The sequence below is a fragment of the Budorcas taxicolor genome, chromosome 14 (assembly GCF_023091745.1).
Source record: "Budorcas taxicolor isolate Tak-1 chromosome 14, Takin1.1, whole genome shotgun sequence".
NCBI classification, from domain to species: Eukaryota; Metazoa; Chordata; class Mammalia; order Artiodactyla; family Bovidae; genus Budorcas; species Budorcas taxicolor.
Genome location: NC_068923.1, coordinates 44,395,689 through 44,416,645, shown reverse-complemented (window position 1 = coordinate 44,416,645; position 20,957 = coordinate 44,395,689). Strand labels below are relative to the sequence as shown.

Sequence of the window (20,957 nt, the reverse complement as noted above, 5' to 3'; positions counted from 1 at the left end):
CAATGGACATGAACCTGAGCAAACTTCAAGAGAGAATGGAGGACAGAGGAACCTGGCATCCTACAGTCCATGGGGTTGCAAAGAGTCAGACTTGACTTAGGGATGGAACAGCAACAACAACAATTGGACCCAAGCTTTTCTCTTTCTTTCTAGTCTTGGTAAATGGCAACATGATCCACTCAGTTGCTCAAGGCAGAAACCTGAGAGTTTTCTTTAATTCTTCCTTCTACCCACTGCCCCAACTCCTAAATCCAGTTCACAAGCACAGGTATTGGTTTTTGCATCCTAGAAAAACATCCCTGAGTAGGGCTTATTTTCCTATCTTTAAAGTAACACTTAATGGAGTTCTTAACATCATTTTGCTTAAGACTTAAAAAAGAATATACCTAACTGACACTCATTATGGAAACAAAAAGTAACTAAAGGAAAAACTTCACATAGCTTTATTTCCCTCAACAAAAGCTTTATTAAATGCTTCAGTAAAGTCTTGATAGATAGTTATCAAGTGAAAATAGCCATATTCAGTCACAGGAGTCCTGAACATTGTAGTACCATAGTTCTACAACAAATTCAAATTCAAATTCAAAAACATGTATTTTTATCTTCTTACTGAAATCTAGTTTTGACAACATTTTGATGGTGATAGTTTGTCACAGTAAAATTGGCAGCATTTTTTCTTCATAGTACATAATGTCTTAAATTTTATCAAGTATATTTTAAAATACAGAATAAGAATTTAAAGATAAAGCAAATTACAAACAAAAATACATATCCTTATTTATTGCTGGTTGGGAACAACTGATTTTCTTTTTTGGTGAGTGAATGTGTTAGTTGCTCCATCATGTCTGACTCTTTGCAACCTCATGGACCGTAGCCTGCAAGGCTCCATTGTCCATGGGATTTCCCAGGCAAGAATACTGGAGTGGGTTGCCATTTCTTTCTTCAGGGAATCTTCCTGACCCAAGGATTGAACCCAGGTCTCCTGCATTGCAGGCAGACTCTTTAACTGTCTGAGCCACCAGGGAAGTTCTTAATTCAGGATGATAACTAACATTTTCTGAGGGTCATGAAACTCTCAGACATACTCCATTAAACTTAATGATTCCTCTTCCTAAGCAAGAAGGTAGAAAGCAAATACAGATACAAATTCACATGTAACTTAGGGATTCATTCACAAGCCCCTAGGACTCTCTCAGTATCCATGGATCCTAGGTTAAGAATTCTTGATTGAGATAAGAACAAAGTTCTAATGTTCTAATGGATGTCTGTGAAAAATTATTATAAATTGAATCTGAAGCAAATTAAAACACTAAATATATACACACAGAAAAGTCGGGGTTAATACTTTATTGCCCAGAGCTGGAATTGAAAATAGAGTAAAAATCTCACTAAAATGGAGTCAGGAGACCAGAAGGGGGAGCTCTCATACAGGTAGGTACCTCTCAACATCAATATAGATCCCAACAGGAAGAAACATATCTTGCATCTCCAACAAGAAGCGACACTACTCTAGTACCACCAACAGGAGGAAGGAAGATTTGAAAGATTTTTCTCCTTGCCTGGCAACAGCTCTGCCAAAGAGAGACTGTCACAAAGTATCCAATGAAAAGACACTAAACTTGGAACTCCCAGTTTTCTCCAATGGACTTTCTGTTACAACCCTCTGAACTGTTCTCTATAGAAGAGTTTCTTTTCCTTTGCTTTACCAGACTTATATGTTAGTTACCAGATTTGTGATGTCCTAAATTGCTATTCTTTCCTTCTCCTGAATAAAAACCATTTTCCTGGTAAAATAACTGGCTGTTTTATTGTTATGTTAGCAGACCCAATGTTTGAAGGATGGTATATCTCATCAAAATTAATGTCTCATAATAATACAAATTGCCAATATCTGGTGGATCATCAAAGGGCCAGAGAGTTCCAGAGAAACATCTATTTCTGTTTTATTGACTAGGCTAAAGCCTTTGACTGTGTGGATCACAATAAAGTGTGGAAAATTCTGAACGAGATGGGAATACCAGACCACCTGACCTGCCTCTTGAGAAAGCTGTATGCAGGTTAGGAAGCAACAGTTAGAACTGGACATGGAACAACAGACTGGTTCCAAATAGGAAAAGGAGTACGTCAAGGCTGTATATTGTCACCCTGCTTCTTTAACTTCTATGCAGAGTACATCATGAGAAATACTGGGCTGGATGAAGCACAAGCTGCAATCAAGATTGCCAGGAGAAATATCAATAACCTTAGATATACAGATGACACCACCCATATGCCAGAAAGTGAAGAGGAACTAAAAAGCCTCTTGATGAAAGTGAAAGTGGAGAATGAAAAAGTTGGCTTAAAGCTCAACATTCAGAAAACTAAGATCATGGCATCTGGTCCCATCACTTCATGGCAAATAGATGGGGAAACAGTGGAAACAGTGGCTGTCTTTTTGTGGGGGGAGGGGGCTCCAAAATCACTGCAGATGGTGATTGCAGCCACAAAATTAAAAGATGCTTACTCCTTGGAAGGAAAGTTATGACCAACATAGATAGCATATTCAAAAGCAGAGACATTACTCTGTCAACAGAAGTCTGTCTAGTCAAGGTTATGGTTTTTCCAGTGGTCATGTATGGATGTGAGAGCTGGACTATGAAGAAAGCTGAGCACCAAAGAACTGATGCTTTTGAACTGTGGTGTTGGAGGAGACTCTTGAGAGTCCCTTGGACTACAAGGAGATCCTGCCAGTCCATCCTAAAGGAGATTAGTCCTGGATTTTCATTGGAAGGACTGATGTTGAAGCTGAAACTCCAATACTTTGGCCACCTGATGTGAAGAGGTGACTCATTTGAAAAGACCCTGGTGCCAGGAAAGACTGAAGACAGGAGGAGAAGGGGATGACAGAGGATGAGATGGTTGGATGGCATCACTGACTCAATAGACATGAGTCTGGGTAAACTCCAGGAGTTGGTGATGGACAGGGAGGCCTGACGTGCTGCAGTTCATGCGGTCGCAAAGAGTCGGACACAACTGAGTGACTGAACTGAGCTGAATAATTCAGAAAGAACTTTGTAAGGATAATTCTCTTTACTCTCACCTTTAACAGCTCTTTTTAGATTTTTATTAGCAAAACCATAATAAGCTCCTTTGATTTCAGATAATTAAATGCTATAGTCGCAGTATTATAACTAGTAATTCAGAAAAGGTGGTGATACAAGTTGATCATATTTTCTTTGGCTTAGTGTCTAGTTCCACTGTGGGGGATTTGCTTGACAATTATATGTTGCATGCTAATGTAAAAGGAAGATAAATTTAAAATCATTTCATGCATCATATTAAGTACTTTTTCAGAATTTTCTAAGCAATGAAAAAGTTAAAGTATAGGAATAACCATGGATGATTAGGAACTTAATACCAGATAATGATATGACCTGTAAACAATAATTAAATGTTTAAATTCAAACTGGACTTATCTTGTAGAAATTTATTATTCTTTAAAATAATATTTAATATATATGTAACATCTTAACAGATTAAAAATCTTTAAGTTTAAATATAATTATTTATAGTGATCATTAATAACTTAATAGATTACCATATTTCAGTGTTAGAGATGTTTCAAATAACAAGGCTGCAATTAGTACATCTTCTTTAAGCACTTTATTCCTTAAGTTCAGTCGAGCATGGGCTTCAGATAGGGAAACTCTAAAAGAGAAAATTGAGGCCAATCAAAATATGCTGATATTATAAAGACAATATATATTTTGGCAAGAAAAAAACAAGATATGTGTGAACATAAGCCACACCTTAAAGATCAGCATATTCTTATTTTTAAAACAATTTTAGTTTCTTTACAAAGCATTTTTTTTCTACCAAGTTGAATAGACTGTTTCAGAATGAGGAAGTCTCCTGATTTGTTATCAAAGAATTGGCTTTTATCCTGGTTTTTCTTTATTATTCTACACATTACCCTCCCCAAGTTCTGTTCAGTTAAATACACAGCTAGAAAATTAACTAAATATCTCTTACAGACACATCCTTGGTCTTTTATCCCAGTTCTTAACCCACTGGAAGTCCTCAGAATCTTGAAATTTCCGTGTTGAAGAGATTTTAGAAAGCAAATTTCAACATCCCATCAGATAACTGAATTTTCTGTACAGCATCCCAGGATACTTATTATTTGGTCTCTTTTGAACCTACCCTAGGATTCACTGAGAATCGGAAAGCAATCCATTCCTTTATTATTTTTAACCTAGCTTTAAGGCACTTGAATGATTGTTGCACATGGGAATCAGAAAATCTGAACTATGTCTCTAGAAATTTACTAGCTGTGTGAGTTTGTATGAATCATTTAATTTCTGAGATTTTTTTTGAAGCTCTGCTATAAAATGGGGATAATAAAAATTAATAGGGTTATTGTGATTTCAAATAACACATTTGAAAATTTGGGGACTCACCCACAAAGATTATATAAATGTAAACTGAAATTGGTTTCACTGCAATTTACACCCACTGGTCTCTGTTTTGTCCTCTGGGATTACAAAACAAATCTAACACTTTTTAAATGGGACAGCTCTTCAGATATTCAAAGACAACTATTCTAGTTGCTCCATAGTTTATTTTCTCCAAGATAAATATTCCTAGTTCTATTTTTCTTTTGGCCACATTCCACAGCATACAGGATCTTAGTTCCCTGACCAAGAAACCTGCACCCCCTGCTTTGGAAGTGTAAGGTTTTAACCACTGGACCACCAGGGAAGTCCCTCCTAGTTCTTTTAATATGTCATGTGACATGATTTTCATGCCCCTTATCATCCTGGCTATGTCCTCCCTGATACTTAATCAAATCACGTTAGTACTATACTGTGACCAAATTTGGTTAATATTCCTTTTCAGTATAGTACTAAGGTGTGATTTGATCAGTAGAGAAGACTTGGGGCAGAATAAGCATTTTCTCACTCTTGATACTATGTTCTATTAATACAACCCCAAATCACAGTATTATTTACAGCCCTATTACATTACTTATTCATATTAAACATAAAAACATGAAATCTCAAATCTTTTTCATTTTAAGGCAGATCACCCCTTTCCCATGCATTCAGTATCAGGGAGGTTGGGACCTAAAAGACATTCAGTTCAGTTCAGTCGCTCAGTCGTGTCCAACTCTTTGCGACCCCATGAATCACAGCACGCCAGGCCTCCCTGTCCATCACCAGCTCCTGGAGTTCACTCAAACTCATGTCCATCGAGTCGGTGATGCCATCCAGCCATCTCTGTCATCCCCCTCTCCGCCTGCTCCCACTCCCTTGCAGCATCAAGGTCTTTTCCAATGAGTCAACTCTTTGCATGAGGTGACCAAAGTATTGGAGTTTCAGCTTCAGCATCAGTCCTTCCAACGAACACCCAGGACTGATCTCCTTTAGGATGGACTGGCTGGATCTCCTTGCAGTCCAAGGGACTCTCAAGAGTCTCCTCCAACACCACCGTTCAAAAGCATCAATTCTTCGGCGCTCAGCTGTCTTCACAGTCCAACTCTCACATCCATACATGACCACTGGAAAAACCATAGCCTTGACTAGATGGACCTTTGTTTGCAAAGTAATATCTCTGCTTTTCAATATGCTATCTAGGTTGGTCATAACTTTCCTTCCAAGGAGTAAGGGTCTTTTAATTTCGTGGCTGCGATCACCATCTGCAGTGATTTTGGAGCCCCAAAAAATAAAGTCTGACACTGCTTCCACTGTTTCCCCATCTATCTGCCATGAAGTGATGGGACCAGATGCCATGATTTTCGTTTTCTGAATGTTGAGCTTTAAGCCAACTTTTTCACTCTCCTGTTTCACTTTCATCAAGAGGCTCTTTAGTTCCTCTTCACTTTCTGCCATAAGGGTGGTGTCATCTGCATATCTGAGGTTATTGATATTTCTCCTGGCAATCTTGATTCCAGCTCGTGCTTCTTCCAGCCCAGCATTTCTCATGATGTACTTTGCATATAAGTTAAATAAGCAGGGTGACAATATACAGCCTTGATGTACTTCTTTTCCTAGTTGGAAATGGAAATATGTTGGAACAGGTTTTTCCATGTCCAGTTCTAACTGTTGCTTCCTGACCTGGATACAGGTTTCTCAAGAGGCAGGTCAGGTAGTCTGGTATTCCTATCTCTTTCAGGATTTTCCACAGTTTATTGTGGTCCACACAGTCAAAGGCTTTGGCCTAGTCAATAAAGCATAAATAGATGTGTTTTTTTCAAACTCTCTGGCTTTTTCGATGAGCCAGTAGATGTTGGCAATTTAATCTCTGGTTCCTCTGCCTTTTCTAAAACCAGCTTGAACATCTGGAAGTTCACGATTCATGGATTGCTGAAGCCTGGCTTGCAGAATTTTGAGCATTACTTTGCTAGCATGTGAGATGAGTGCAATTGTGCTGTAGTTTGAGCGTTCTTTGGCATTGCCTTTCTTTGGGATTGGAATGAAAACTGACCTTTTCCAGTCCTGTGGCCACTGCTGAGTTTTCCAAATTTGCTGGCATATTGAGTGCAGCACTTTCACAGCATCATCGTTTAGCTCAACTGGCATTCATCACCTCCACTAGCTTTGTTCATAGTGATGCTTCCTAAGGCCCACTTGACTTCACATTCCAAGATGTCTGGCTCTAGGTGAGTGATCACACCATTGTGATTATCTGGGTCATGAAGATCTTTTTTGTACAGTTCTTCTGTGTATTCTTGCCAGCTCTTCTTAATATCTTCTGCTTCTGTTAGGTCCATCCCATTTCTGTCCTTTATCGAGCCCATCTTTGCATGAAATGTTCCCTTGGTATCTCTAATTTTCTTGAAGAGATCTCTAGTCTTTCCCATTCTCGTTTTCCTCTGTTTCTTTGCACTGATCACTGAGGAAGGCTTTCTTATCTCTCCTTGCTATTCTTTGGAACTCTGCATTCAGATGCTTATGTCTTTCCTTTTCTCCTTTGCTTTTCGATCTCTTCTTTTCACAGCTATTTGTAAGGCCTCCTCAGACAGCCATTTTGCTTTTTTTCATTTCTTTTCCATGGGGCTTGTATTGATCCCTGTCTCCTGTACAATGTCACGAACTTCTGTCCATACATTACATTTGTCCTATTAATTTTCTTGTTGCTAGACTAAAATAATAATTTGAGTCTGTGAAGATCTCTCCAGAGTTGCTTATTTACATATTTAATTATCATGTTCCTGATGTCCTCACCCAAACTTCTTCTAAAAATTTTGACCGGGACAGAATATATATACAGCTTTTCAGGGAAAGTAAAGAGCACTGTTCAGCTCCACTTCTCTAGAAAAGCATGAAAGTGAAAGTCACTCAGTCGTGTCCAACTCTTTGCAACCCCATGGACTATACAGTCCATGGAATGCTCCAGGCCAGAATACTGGAAAGGGTAGCTTTTCCCTTCTCCAGAGGATCTTCCCAACCCAGGGATCAAACCCAGGTCTCCCACATTGCAGCAGGATTTTTACCAGCTGAGCCACAGGGAAGCCCAAGAATACTGGAGTGAATACACTTCCCCTTCTCCAGGGCATCTTCCCAACCCAGGGCTCAAACCAGGATCTCCTGCATTGCAGGTGGATTCTTTACCAGCTGAGCCACAAGGGAAGCCCAAGAATACTGGAGTGGGTAGCCTATCCCTTCTCCAGGAGATCTTCCTGATCCAGGAATCGAACTGGGGTCTCCTGCATTGTAGGGAGATTAAGCATGGCTGGTGTTAATAGGTACCTGTCTATAGAAGCAGGAGAAAAAGTCAAGGTTTATGACTCTTCTGAGAAGTGCTCCATTTACTTGACTATTTTATAAGACCCATTTCCATCTCTAGTATTTATTTCTACAAGAGGAAAAAGTAGAGTTGTCATACTAAACTTAATTCTGTCTTATTCTTGGATTAGTAGAGTCAAATGTAAACTGAGGCTATGTGAGTTTAAATTAAAAATATCTTTTTAAGACAGAGAAAAAGCAAATGAGATAATAGGGCTTTCAAACCTTTTAAGCTCTGAGAATTGAGTATTTGAAATATTACTTCAGAAAACAGCATTATATAATTCTGTTTGCCATTTTAAAACATCACAGTTAATTTCTACCTTCCCTTTCTGTCACAGTTTTTTAGTTCTATGAAGATAGAGTTGGAGAAATTAACTAAACATATTTATCTCTTTTAGTGCTATACTTGACATTTCCTATCAGTCCTCCACTTGTCTTATTTTATACTGCAGTCATAACAAGATATTTATTTATTTAATAGATTATTTTTACCCCTGGTTCTACTTCACAATTTGGGTTGAGATTACATATTAATCTATATTAAATGGAATAATGGCTATCAACAGAGGACTGTTTAAATTATGGAATAGCCACATCATAACACAGTAAAACTATAAGGGAACTATTAAAACAGAATGAGGCAATTCTTTATGTGTTAATAGTAAGATATCATGAGATGTATGCATGATTCCATTTGGGCAAAAAGAGAATATCAATATGGCTACATATGTATTTATGTATTATAAAAATATTTTTATATAATATGTTAAATAACATGTTAACCTAAAATATATAACATTCAAATAAAATATGTACTTAATATACATCACATATTTAAACTATATATTTGTATATGCTAGTATCTGAATGGGTAATTTATGAAAGGACACACAAAGCCTGTTAGCAGGGATCATCTCCAGGGAGTGAGATAATCACAGGTAGGGTTAGCAAGGGACTTAACTCATTATTTTAGACTTTTCTTTCACTATGTCCATACTTTACTTTTATAATAAAAATTAGTTTTAAAACACTTCTCAAGGAACAATAGTACTTGAGTGTACTAAAGTGTTTAAAAGTACAAAGAATAACATAAATTTTTTTTCTAAGCTCAACTATAAAATATCTAGAAAGTCAACTGACTCAATGGACATGAGTTTGAGTAAGCTCTGGGAATTGGTGATGGACAGGGAGGCCTGGCGTGCTGCAGTCCATGGGGTCTCAAAGAGTTGGAAACGACTGAGCGACTGAACTGAACTGAAGTGAACTGAACTGAACTGAACCACATTTAAAAAAAATAATCATTTGCATTAAAAAATTCAGTGCATTTTTTCCAGATGTACCTGATACCAGGTATCCAATAAAAAGTAGTTTAGTGAAAACAAATTGTTGGAGGTTCAAACGATGTAAGGCTATAGCAGAAGAAATAATTAAGTTACCTTAAATTCTTTTGGAACAAAGTATATTGTAAATCAACCACCCAGCAATCAAAAAACAAGTGAGACAGTTAATTAAATGCATCATTTAAAAGTAAATAATGGGGGCTTCCCTGGTGGCTCAGTGGTAAAGAATCTGCCTGCCAATGCAGAAGATACAGGTTCGATCCCTGGTCCAGGACAATCCCATATGCGGCACAGCAAGTAAGCCTCTGGATCACAACTACTGAGCCTATGCCCTAGAGCTGGGGAGCCACAACTACTGAGACTTCACGTCGCAGCCACTGAAGCCCATGAGCTCTAGAGTACATGCTCCACAAGAAGAGAAGCCACTGCAATGAGAAGCTTGTGTACCTCAGCTAAAGAGTAGCCCCCACTCTCTGCAACTAGGGTAAATCCCACACAAGGAGAACCCAGCACAGCTAAAAAAAAAGGTAAACAAAGATTTTTTAAAGTCAGTAATGATTTTAAAATTGAATACTTACAAATATTTTAATGCAGATGCTGACAGTTTTGATCCATATATAGAATCTGTTCTGATTCTGCGACTTGCTAGGTAATAGCCATGAATCATTCTTTCTGCCTCCAAGCTGAATTCGACATTCAAATTTTTTGCAAAAGCAAGCAGCTAAATCGAAAGTGTGAAAATTCAAGAAATTGAAACTTTATTAAGAGAACCTATATTACAAAAATCCAAATATGGTCATTTTATTTTTTAAAGTTTGCATACTTTATTTACATCAAAACTGATTAAATATATGAGCCATCCAAAGCCATTGAGCACTTTAAATCATATTATACTTACAAAGAATATTACAGTCTACCCAGAATAACCTATTCTTCCCTCTTAGTGCAGAAATGTTCTGTGCAATGTATTTGAATGACTATCAAGTCTTTGCTTCCAGTGGAATAAAGGCTTACTCAGAGCCTTCTAGTGGGAGACAGCTCCCCTCAGAATCTCATTTCGCTTTGAATAGTCTTAATTTTCTGACAGTTTATTTCTAGAAAACTTTCTCTCATTGGCCTTCTTCCTTCCCTTCCTTCCTTTTAAAAAACACATCTAAAGACCAGCGATGTGGGAAGTACTGTGTTAACTACTATGAATATGGGCCTTGAAGATTCAGAAAGATTTTGGGTAGAAAATAAGCCCTCAACTGAATGATTATCACTGTTTTCTCTGAGTTTTGTGCTTTCTTTCTGACTAATGCCCAGTTCCTCAAGTCCTTATTCTATGACACCATTTCCAGACTTTTCACCATTCACCATTTCTTTTGTTTCTGTGAGTTGTAAAACCAGAAAAACAACAGGAGGAAACAAAAAAGAAAAACCATCCATAATAAAGTTGCTATTAACTATTATATCTGTATTTTAAATATAACTTTTTAAAAAGATCTGGATATGTCCTGGGTTGGATATGTCCTGTCTTTATTTTTCTTACATTCCACAATTCCCTCCAGGCCTTCAGAACAGAACAATACTATCAATAACATTGATAGCTCTCTCTAGGTTTTATGCTATGGGGTCACAGTGATAAGACATCCACATGCCCCTTCATAAAAGACCTGTTGTCTCTGCTATTGGGAATGTAGCACAGGAGCCAGCGTTGGCCTCCAGTTATCAACTTCTTCAACAGTTGCCTAATCTTTATGACTACATAATATAATTTTTGCTCCAGTCGACAGATCTTCTCATAGTTTTCCATGTGTACTCACCTCTACTTTTATGTCTTTGCTCTTATTTTTAGCTTTTTTTTTTTGGAATGTCCATCCTTCCTGTCATTTAAATCTTACCTTTTGTTTTCTTTTTTTCCTTCTTGTAAAATTTAGTTTTAATTGGAGGATAATTTAAATCTTATCTTTTCTTAAGGCACAACTAAAGTCTCACCACCTTTTCGGTTATTCCTATCTCTTGCATTCTACTTGATACCTTCCTTTCTGAAGTCATGCAATACTTATAGTCAGCACCACCTAACACAACTTTAAATTGTCCCTTGTTTCATATATCTCAATTAAATGATAAACTAAGGAAGAAAAATGTACATTTCTAGGAGAATATAAAAGAACAGAAAGAGGCTCATCTATATTAAGTACTCAGTTAATGCCTGACTAATTAATAAATCCATAGATTTTTTTGTTTGTTTTTCAGGGAAAAACTGGGCAAAAATTTTTCCAGGTTATTAGCATGTCTATATCATTTAGTACCCCAGTTCCTAAAGACTAATTGCCTTTTTTTATACACACTAAAACAAATGAAAAGACTTTATCATAAATATTGTTCTTTTTCTGTTTTAATCTATGTTAATAAACTCCACCTTTCAACCTTTTATCCATGCAATTTGGGCTGCAAAAAAGGCTGATATGAACAAAAAATTTACTGACCTGTGGATTCCCACTTCCCAGCGTTACTGGCCATTTAGCTATCCTACACAGACACTTTACTCTATTGTGGACAGATTTCTCAACAGTTAATATTAAAAGGGGTTCACTTGTAAATACTTGAGTACCTTTAATAGCTATTAGAGTCATTACTAAATCTGCATCATCCAGCTCTCAGGTTCTCTGAACATGCCACACATGTTTTCAGGTCAAGACATTAAAATAAATGGGTTTGTGAGTCATGATACATACTCCCGATAGTCAGAACTATTCCCTTTGAATAGTTTGTAAAATGTAAAAAACTGTGTATCTAGAAAGCCTCTCATCATAATGTTTTATAAAAATATTCTATTTTGAATGTTTTAATGGAAAGATAAACCATGGTGATCTGATTAGTGATTCAAAGAATAAACTCAACATTTTAATATCTATGTCCTTATAGCTTTTAATTCTAATCTAAAATATTTTCTATGCAATGTCCTTAAAATGCTTAAAAGCTGAAAGCAAATTGAAATAAAAGAAAATTCTAAATAAGGAAAATTGAATGTTCAAAGGGAGTTTTATTTAAATTGAGAAACATTAACACAAATATTCATGGCACTCATTTTTTCTACCTTTACCTTTTCAAAATCTTCAGTTGTGAACTGTTTAGAAGCTAAATAAAGCAGCCCTTCAGGATCAATGGCTTTCTTTAAAGTATGTTGCACAGTTGGAAGAAGTGGGTGGCAAGAAGATGATTCGTTGCAGTTAATCAATAATGCAAAGGACTCTACAAGATTAGCTGGAATTAAACTGCAATCCTACCTCAAACAAAAATGTAGAAGGCAAATATTAAACACTGGCATTTTCACAAACACTTTAAATAATAACAAAATAAAATAATCATTACAATTATAGTTTCATAATTTAATGTAATTGACACTATAGTAATATAATTCTGTTAATAATTTAAATAATAATTATAAATAATACTTCATTTAAAGTGATTCCCAAATAGCATGGGATCTTTGTGGTAACCAATTTTTTAAAATGCTCTTTATTGAGTATTTTCTTATACATTATTCATGAAAACCTCCCCCACTACCTACTTAAATAATAATTTCTAGTGAGCAGATACCTGCTTTGTATGACTGAAAAATGAAAAATTGCAAACAACCGTGTCATTATTTAGTTCCAGGATCTGAGTAAGTATAGAAAGTAAACACAGAAATAAAAATAAAACATTGTTATTAAAAAATTGAGACTAAAGTCCATGACTAAATTCCTTGAACAACATTCTAACAATAAAATACACATATACTTTACCATCTGACCAATTAGCATATTGGTTTTCTGTATATTTCTCCTTGAGGGTGAATCCATATCAAGAAAAGACCAAAAACTACACTGAACTGGAAAAGTCATTTGTTGATCCACATCATCCCCAAACTTCTTTCCCGAGATGTAGACTGTGATGCTTCTACTTTCCACAGCTAAGTCAAGAGACATTATCCATTTGTTACTTAAGTTCACTTTGGTCAATATAGCTATAAATTAATAAATATTGTTATAATGAATTTAATGACCTAAATTTTAGATAGCAAAGATACAGGAAAACTTGATGGTTTTGCAGGATATGGCTAAATTAGAGGATTTGCCATAAAAAGAAGAAGGCAAGAAAAATATCTGAATGTTTCTGTATCCCCTGACGATGAGAACCATTAGTCCAAAGCATGAAGCTGGAATTGTGGACTGGGATGAATAGGCGGAGGGTAAGGAGACTGGTAGTATCATGCAGGTTACAAAGGAGGCTGAAATTAAGCAATGTTCTTTCGTGTGGGAAAAAAAAAGAAAGCAGATCATCTAAGTTAAGAATGAAAGAGGAAAAGATTGTGAGACAATACATACAATCTGGTATTTTGTGTCTGGTTCTTTAGGGGTTTTTTTGTTGGGGTGGAGGGTGGGAGGTTCCTGGTGGCTCAGTGGATAAAAAAATCTGCCTGCAGTGTGGAAGACTCAGGTTCAATTCCTGGGTTGTTAAGATCCCCTGGAGAAGAGAATGGCAACCCACTCCAGTATTCTTGCCTGGAGAATTCCATGGACAGAGGAACCTGGTGGGCTATATATAGTCCATGTGGTCACAAAGAGTTGGACATGACTGAGTGACTAACACATACACTTTGTTTTTTAAATTACTGACTTGTAGGAATTGCTTCTATGTTCTAGGTATATGTCCTATGTCAAATAAATGTATTGCAATTATTTTCTTTTCCTTTGTTTGCCTACTCACTTTTTAAATGGCCTTTTGATGTGTATAACTTTTTAATTTTTGATGAAGTCCAATTCATCAATTATTTTCTGTTAATTGCTTTCTGGGTTTTGCCTAAAAAATCTTTGCCTACCCTGGTGGCACAAGTGGTAAAGAATCTGCCTGCAATGCAGGAGATCAAGGTTTGATCCCTGGATAGGGAAGATCCTCTGGAGAAGGAAATGGCAACCCACCCCAGTGTTCCTGCCTAGAGCATCCCGTGGACAGAGGAGCCTGGTGGGCTGCTGTCCATGGGGTCGCACAGAGTCGGACACGAGTGAAGCAACTTAGCATGCATGCATGTGTTGGAGAAGGAATGGCAACCCACTCCAGTATTTTTGCCTGGAGAATCCCAGGGACAGAGGAGCCTGGTGGGCTGCCATCTGTGGGGTCACACAGAGTTGTACATGACTGAAGCGACTTAGCAGCAGCAGCAGCCAGTGTTCTTGCCTGCAAAATCCCATGGATAGAGGAGCTTGGCAGGCTACAGTCCATGGGGTCACAGAGTCAGACATGACTGAGCATTTACACAACACACCCTTAAATCATAAAGATTTCTCATGTTTTCTTCTAGTAGCCTTATAATTTAAGTTTTTACATCTAGGTTTATGATTCATCTTTAATTAATTATTGTGTATAGTTGTGAGGTATGAACAAATATTAATTCTTTTCCAGATGTTCCACCATAATTTGTAGAAAAAACTTTCCCCATTTTCCTCATTGTTTTGATGTTGTGATCAAAAATCAGTTGAACATATGAGTGTGAGTCTATTTCTGCAGGCAGAGGCAATATGCTATGTCTCCTGTATATTGCTGCACATGCTTGCTGGTATGCCAAGAATGCAAAGCCCTAACTTTTCTTTGCCCAATACTTATTTCTCCATATCCTTGTTAGTTATAAATCTGGCTCAAGTAGCATCCTAATACCAAAATCAGATAAAAGATATAACAAGAAAACTACAGACCAATAGCTCTTATGAATACACAAGTTAAAATTCTCAACAAAATATTAGCAAATTAATTCAATGATGTATAAAAATAAATATACAACACAGCCAGGTAGAATTTATGTTAGGTATGCAAAGCTAGTTCAACATTTGAAAGTCAATTAATGTAATCCCCATAATATCAACAGGCTACAGAAAAAAAATCACATTATCATGTCAATAGAAGCAGAAAAAGCATTTGGTAAAATTCAACACCCTTTATTTAAAAACTCTTAGTAGATTAGGAATAGAAGGGAACACCTTCAACTTGAAAAAGAACTTCATCAAAAAACCTATAGCTGACATCATACATAATGGTGAGAAACTTGAAACTTTCCTATTAAGATCAGGAACAAGACAAGATCATGATGTTCCTTTTCACCACTGTTTTTCAACATCATCTTGAAGGTCCTAACTAGTGCAATAACACAAGAAGAGGAAATAAATCTGGAAGGCAAGGCAACCCACTCCAGTATTCTTGCCTGGTGAACTCCATGAACAAAGCCTGGTGGGCCACAGTCCATGGGGTCACAAAGAGTCGGATATGACTGAGTGACTAACTCTAATACAAATTCATGTGTTACAACTGAGAGCAAAGGCTTAAACAGTGCATTTACACATTAAATTCCTGTTTTTATTTATCAAGGTAAAATGAGAAATGTCATTTAATATAATTTCTCTATTGCTAAAATGTGTACATTATAACCTCTCTTGTTAGGTAAGTCCTAGGCTTCCGCGGTGGTTCAGACAGCAAAGAATCGGCCTGCAATGCAGGAAACCTGGGTTCGATCACTGGGTCAGGAAGATCTCCTGAAGGAGGGCACGGTAACCCACTCTAGTATTCTTGCCTGGAGAATCCCGTGGACAGAGAAGCCTGGAGGGCTACAGTCCATAGGGTCGCATAGGGTCAAACATGACTGAAGTAATTTAGCACATTCAACTCCATGACACTGATGGAAAAGTTAAATAGGTAAAAATTAATTTGAAAAAATATTGTTTACCTGACTGGAGCTGTTCAAGTTTATCTTTTTTGTGTGAAGCCAAGTCTCCTATAAAGCAGATACCACCTTTAGCTAGCAAAGCACTGCCAGCTTGAATGCTAACTGCTCCAGTTCCATACTTATTCCTGGATAGAGTAGGGAAAATTTCAGTAGAGACTGAATGACGTATACCACGGGGCACAAGGTTTATACTAAAATTCAAAAGCCTGAGGGAAAAAATAAATCATGAATTACTACTATTTAATATTTGATTTTCAGAAGTCATAATGTATAATAGCTATACAATTAGATTTAATTTGATTTAATGTTTATTGAGCACTAGTGCTAGGGATAAAAACACATAGGAGCACATGAGATTTGGTCCTCAACTTGGAAAGCTCACACCTTAGAGAGATGAAAACAAAAAAGTAAAATATGATATGATGAGTACTAAAATTATGCTGTGAGGACATCCATAAAATAATTATTTCTTCCTGGAAAAAAAATCAGAGAAAGCTATAGAGAGATGACATTTGAACCAAGACTTTCTCTTTTGATGACCTGCTTTCTTTCACTTATTCAAAACTTCTGCATTTAGGTTTTGCAAATAGTTAATCATGACTACCCCTGCTACCTATGTATCAACATAATTCTTGATACTTCCTTTTGCTTTCTAATATCTTGGCCAATTGCCTCAAGCCTCTTTGTTTCTCAAATTTAAATTATAAGAAAAGAATATGATTAGCTTAGCTTTGCTTGTAAATCCTTGCTGCAGAAATCATAGCTTGCTGGTGCGATCTACTATGATGACCAGACACACACATACAGTGCAAAAGAGGGTGAAGCAGAATCTCTTAAGAATGAACAGGTAGATGCTATAAAATGTCTAGAATATGTGTCATTCCAAGGAATTTAGATGTTAATTTGAAGATATGTAAAATGGGTAAGATGTAGAAGGAAAATTTGCAAGTCTATAGGGCAGTGGTTCTCAACCCTAGTTCACTTTAAAATCGCCTGTGGAGCCAACAGTCATGTGAAAAGATGGTCAACATAAAAAATCATCAGGGGAATGGAAATCAAAAACACAATGAGATATCACAACATACCTATCAGAATGACAGTTATCAAACACACACAAACCCAAAAACCAATTGTTGGCAAGAATGTGGATAAAGGGACCCCTTATACACTGTTGGTAGGACTATATATTGATATAGCTTTTTATGGAGAACAGTGTGGAAATTCCTCAACAGAGTTATCATATGATACAGCAATTCCACTTCTGGACATTAATCCAAAGAAAACAAAAACATTAATTGGAAAAGATATATGCACCTCCATGTTCATTGCAGCATTATTTACAATAGCCAAGATATAGAAACAATCTAAGTGTCCATCAATAGATGAGTGGATAAAGAAGATGTGGTGTGTGTGTATATATATATATATATATATATAATGGAATATTACTCAGCCATAAAAACAATGAAATCTTGACGTTTGTGAAAACACAGATGGGCCTAACGGTTATTACTACGCTAAGACACTTTAACAAAAAAATTGCTTGGCGTCTTTAAAAAATTCCAATGCTAAGCCCTATTCCACAAAATATAATCTTTGGGGGTGAGCCACAGGCATAAATATTTTAAAAAATATTTTCCCAGATGATTCTAACAGGCAGTCAGGCTGAGAACCTAATTATATAGAACAATAGGCCTCAAAATTGGTGAATCATTGGAATTAACTGAGGAAGTTTTTGAACTACTGAGTATAAGACACAAATACAAAAATCAACACTATCTCTATATATTCAAAGCAAATACTTAAAAATAAAATTAACAAAGCACTACCACTTTAACAGCATCAACAGTTCAGTTCAGTTCATTTCAGTTGCTCAGTCATGCCTGACTCTTTGTGACCCCATGGACTGCAGCATACCAGGCCTCCCTGTCCATCACCAACTCCTGGAGTTTACTCAAAAGCATGCCCATTGAGTCAGTGATGCCATCCAACCATCTCATCCTTTGTCATTCCCTTCTCCTCCCACCTTCAATCTTTCCCAGCATCAGGGTCTTTTCCAATAAGTCAGTTCTTTGCATCAGGTGACCAAAGTATTGGACTTTCAGCTTCAACACCAGTCCCTCCAATGACTATTCAGGACTGATTTCCTTTAGGATGGACTGGTTGGATCTCCTTGCAGTCCAAGGGATTCTCAAGAGTCTTCTCCAACACCACAGTTTAAAAGCATGAGTTCTTTGGCACTCAGCTTTCTTTATAGTCAAACTCTCACATTCATACATGACTGCTGGAAAAACCATAGCCTTGACTAGATGGACCTTTGTTGACAAAGTAATGTCTCTGTTTTTAAAATGCTGTCTAGGTTGGTCATAACTTTTCTTCCAAGGAGTCATAACTTTTCTTCTTTTAATTTCATGGCTGCAATCACCATCTGCAGTGATTTTGGAGCCCCCCAAAATAATGTCTGACACTGTTTCCACCGTTTCCCCATCAATTTCCCAGGAAGTGACGGGACCAGATCCCATGATCTTCATTTTCTGAATGTTGAGCTTTAAGCCAACTTTTTCACTCTCCTCTTTCACTTTCATCAAGAGGTTCTTTAGTTTTTCTTCACTTTCTGCCATTAAGGGTGGTGTCATCTGCATATCTGAAGTTATTGATATTTTTCCTGGTAATCTTGATTCCAGCTTGTGCTTCTTCCAGCCCAGCATTTCTAATGATATACTCTGCATATAAGTTAAATAAGCAGGGTGACAAAATACAGCTTTGATGCACTTGTTTTCCTATTTGGAACCAGTCTGTTGTTCCATGTCCAGTTCTAACTGTTGCTTCCTGACCTGCATACAGGTTTCTCAAGAGGCAGGTCAGGTGGTCTGGTATTCCCATCTCTTTCAGAATTTTCCACACTTTATTGTGATCCACACAGTCAAAGGCTTTGGCATAGTCAATAAAGCAGAAATAGATGTGTGTTTTTTTTTTAACTCTCTGGCTTTTTCGATGATCTAGCAGATGTTAGCAATTTAATCTCTGGTTCTTCTGCCTTTTCTAAAACCAGCTTGAACATCTGGAAGTTCATGGTTCACGTATTGCTGAAGCCTGGCTTGCAGAATTTTGAGCATTTCTTTGCTAGCGTGTGAGGTGAGTGCAATTGTGCGGTAGTTTGAGCATTCTTTGGCATTGCCTTTCTTTGGGATTGGAATGAAAACTGACCTTTTCCAGTCCTGTGGCCACTGCTGAGTTTTCCAAATTTGCTGGCATATTGAGTGCAGCACTTTCACAGCATCATCTTTTAGCTCAACTGGCATTCATCACCTCCACTAGCTTTGTTCATAGTGATGCTTCCTAAGGCCCACTTGACTTCACATTCCAAGATGTCTGGCTCTAGGTGAGTGATCACACCATTGTGATTATCTGGGTCATGAAGATCTTTTTTGTACCATTCTTCTGTGTATTCTTGCCACCTCTTCTTAATATCTTCTGCTTCTGTTAGGTCCATACCATTTCTGTCCTTTATTGAACCCATCTTTGCATGAAATGTTCCCTTGGTATCTCTGATTTTCTTGAAGAGATCTCTAGTCTTTCACTTTCTATTGATTTCCTCTATTTCTTTGCAATGATCACTGAGGAAGGCTTTCTTATCTCTCTCTGCTCTTCTTTGGAACTCTGCATTCAAATGGGTATATCTTTCCTTTTCTCCTTTGCTTTTTGCTTCTCTTTTCACTGCTATTTGTAAGGCCTCCTCAGACAGCCATTTTGCTTTTTTGCATTTCTTTTTCTTGGGTTGGTCTTGCTCCCTGTCTCCTGTACAATGTCACGAACCTCCGTCCATAGTTAATCAGGCACTCTATTAGATCTAGTCCCTTAAATCTATTTCTCACTTCCATTGTATAATAGTTGGGGGTTTGATTTAGGTCACACCTGAATGGTCTAGTGGTTTTCCCTACTTTCTTCAATTTAAGTCTGAATTTGGCTAAGGAGTTCATGATCTGAGCCACAGTCAGCTCCCGGTCTTGTTTTTGCTGACTGCCTTCTCCATCTTTGGCTGCAAAGAATATAATCAATCTGATTTCAGTGTTGACCATCCAGTGATGTCCATGTGTAGAGTCTTCTCTTGTGTTGTCGGGAGAGGGTGTTTGCTATGACCAGTGCGTTCTCTTGGCAAAACTCTATTAGCTTTTGCCCTGCTTCATTCTGTACTCCAAGGACAAATTTGCCTGTTATTCCAGGTGTTTCTTGACTTCCTACTTTTGCATTCCAGTCCCCTATAATGAAAAGGATATCTTTTTGGGGTGTTAGTTCTAAAAGGTCTTGTAAGTCTTCATAGAACTGTTCAACTTCAGCTTCTTCAGCATTACTGGTCGAGGCATAGACTTGGATTACTGTGATATTGAATGGTTTGCCTCTGAAACGAACAGAGATCATTCTGTCATTTTTGAGATTGCATCCAAGTACTGCATTTTGGACTCTTTTGTTTACTATAATGGCTACTCCATTTCTTCTAAGGAATTCTTGCCCAAAGTAGTAGATATAATGGTCATCTGAGTTAAATTCACCCATTCCAGTCCATTTTAGTTTGCCGATTCCTAAAATGTTGATGTTCACTCTTGCCATCTCCTGTTTGACCACTTTCAACTTGCCTTGACTCATGGACCTAACATTCCAGGTTCCTATGCAATATTGCTCTTTATAGCAACATACCTTGCTTCCATCACCAATCACATCCACAAATGGGTGTTGTTTTTACTTTCTCTGTCTCTTCATTCTTTATTTATCCACTGATCTCCATTAGCATACTGGGCACCTACCAACTTGGGGAGTTGATGTTTCAGTGTCCTATCTTTTTGCCTTTTCGTACTATTCATGGGGTTCTCAAGGCAAGAATACTGAAGTGGTTTGCCATTCCCTTCTCCAGTGGACCACATTTTGTCAGAACTCTCCACCACGACCCATCTGTCTTGGGTGGCCCTACACGGCATGGCTCATAGTTTCATTGAGTTAGACAAGGCTGTGGTCCATGTGATTAGATTGGTTAGTTTTCTTCGATTGTGGTTTTCAGTCTGTCTGCCTCTGATAGAGAAGGATAAGAGGCTTATGGAAGCTTCCTGATGG

The 20,957-nt window shown here is 37.3% G+C and overlaps 1 protein-coding gene across 1 annotated transcript in view; it reads right to left on the bottom strand.

Annotated features, from left to right (window-relative positions):
- MCMDC2 (minichromosome maintenance domain containing 2) overlaps positions 1 to 20,957 on the bottom strand; it is a 35,503-nt gene that overhangs the window by 2,688 nt on the left and 11,858 nt on the right. Inside the window, exons 9-13 of the mRNA XM_052651975.1 lie at positions 15,852 to 16,057; positions 12,883 to 13,049; positions 12,198 to 12,377; positions 9,688 to 9,830; positions 3,578 to 3,687 (exon numbers count right to left, since the gene is read on the bottom strand). Coding sequence (XP_052507935.1) covers positions 3,578 to 3,687; positions 9,688 to 9,830; positions 12,198 to 12,377; positions 12,883 to 13,049; positions 15,852 to 16,057 — 806 coding nt within the window. The remainder of the gene's footprint in view (positions 1 to 3,577; positions 3,688 to 9,687; positions 9,831 to 12,197; positions 12,378 to 12,882; positions 13,050 to 15,851; positions 16,058 to 20,957) is intronic.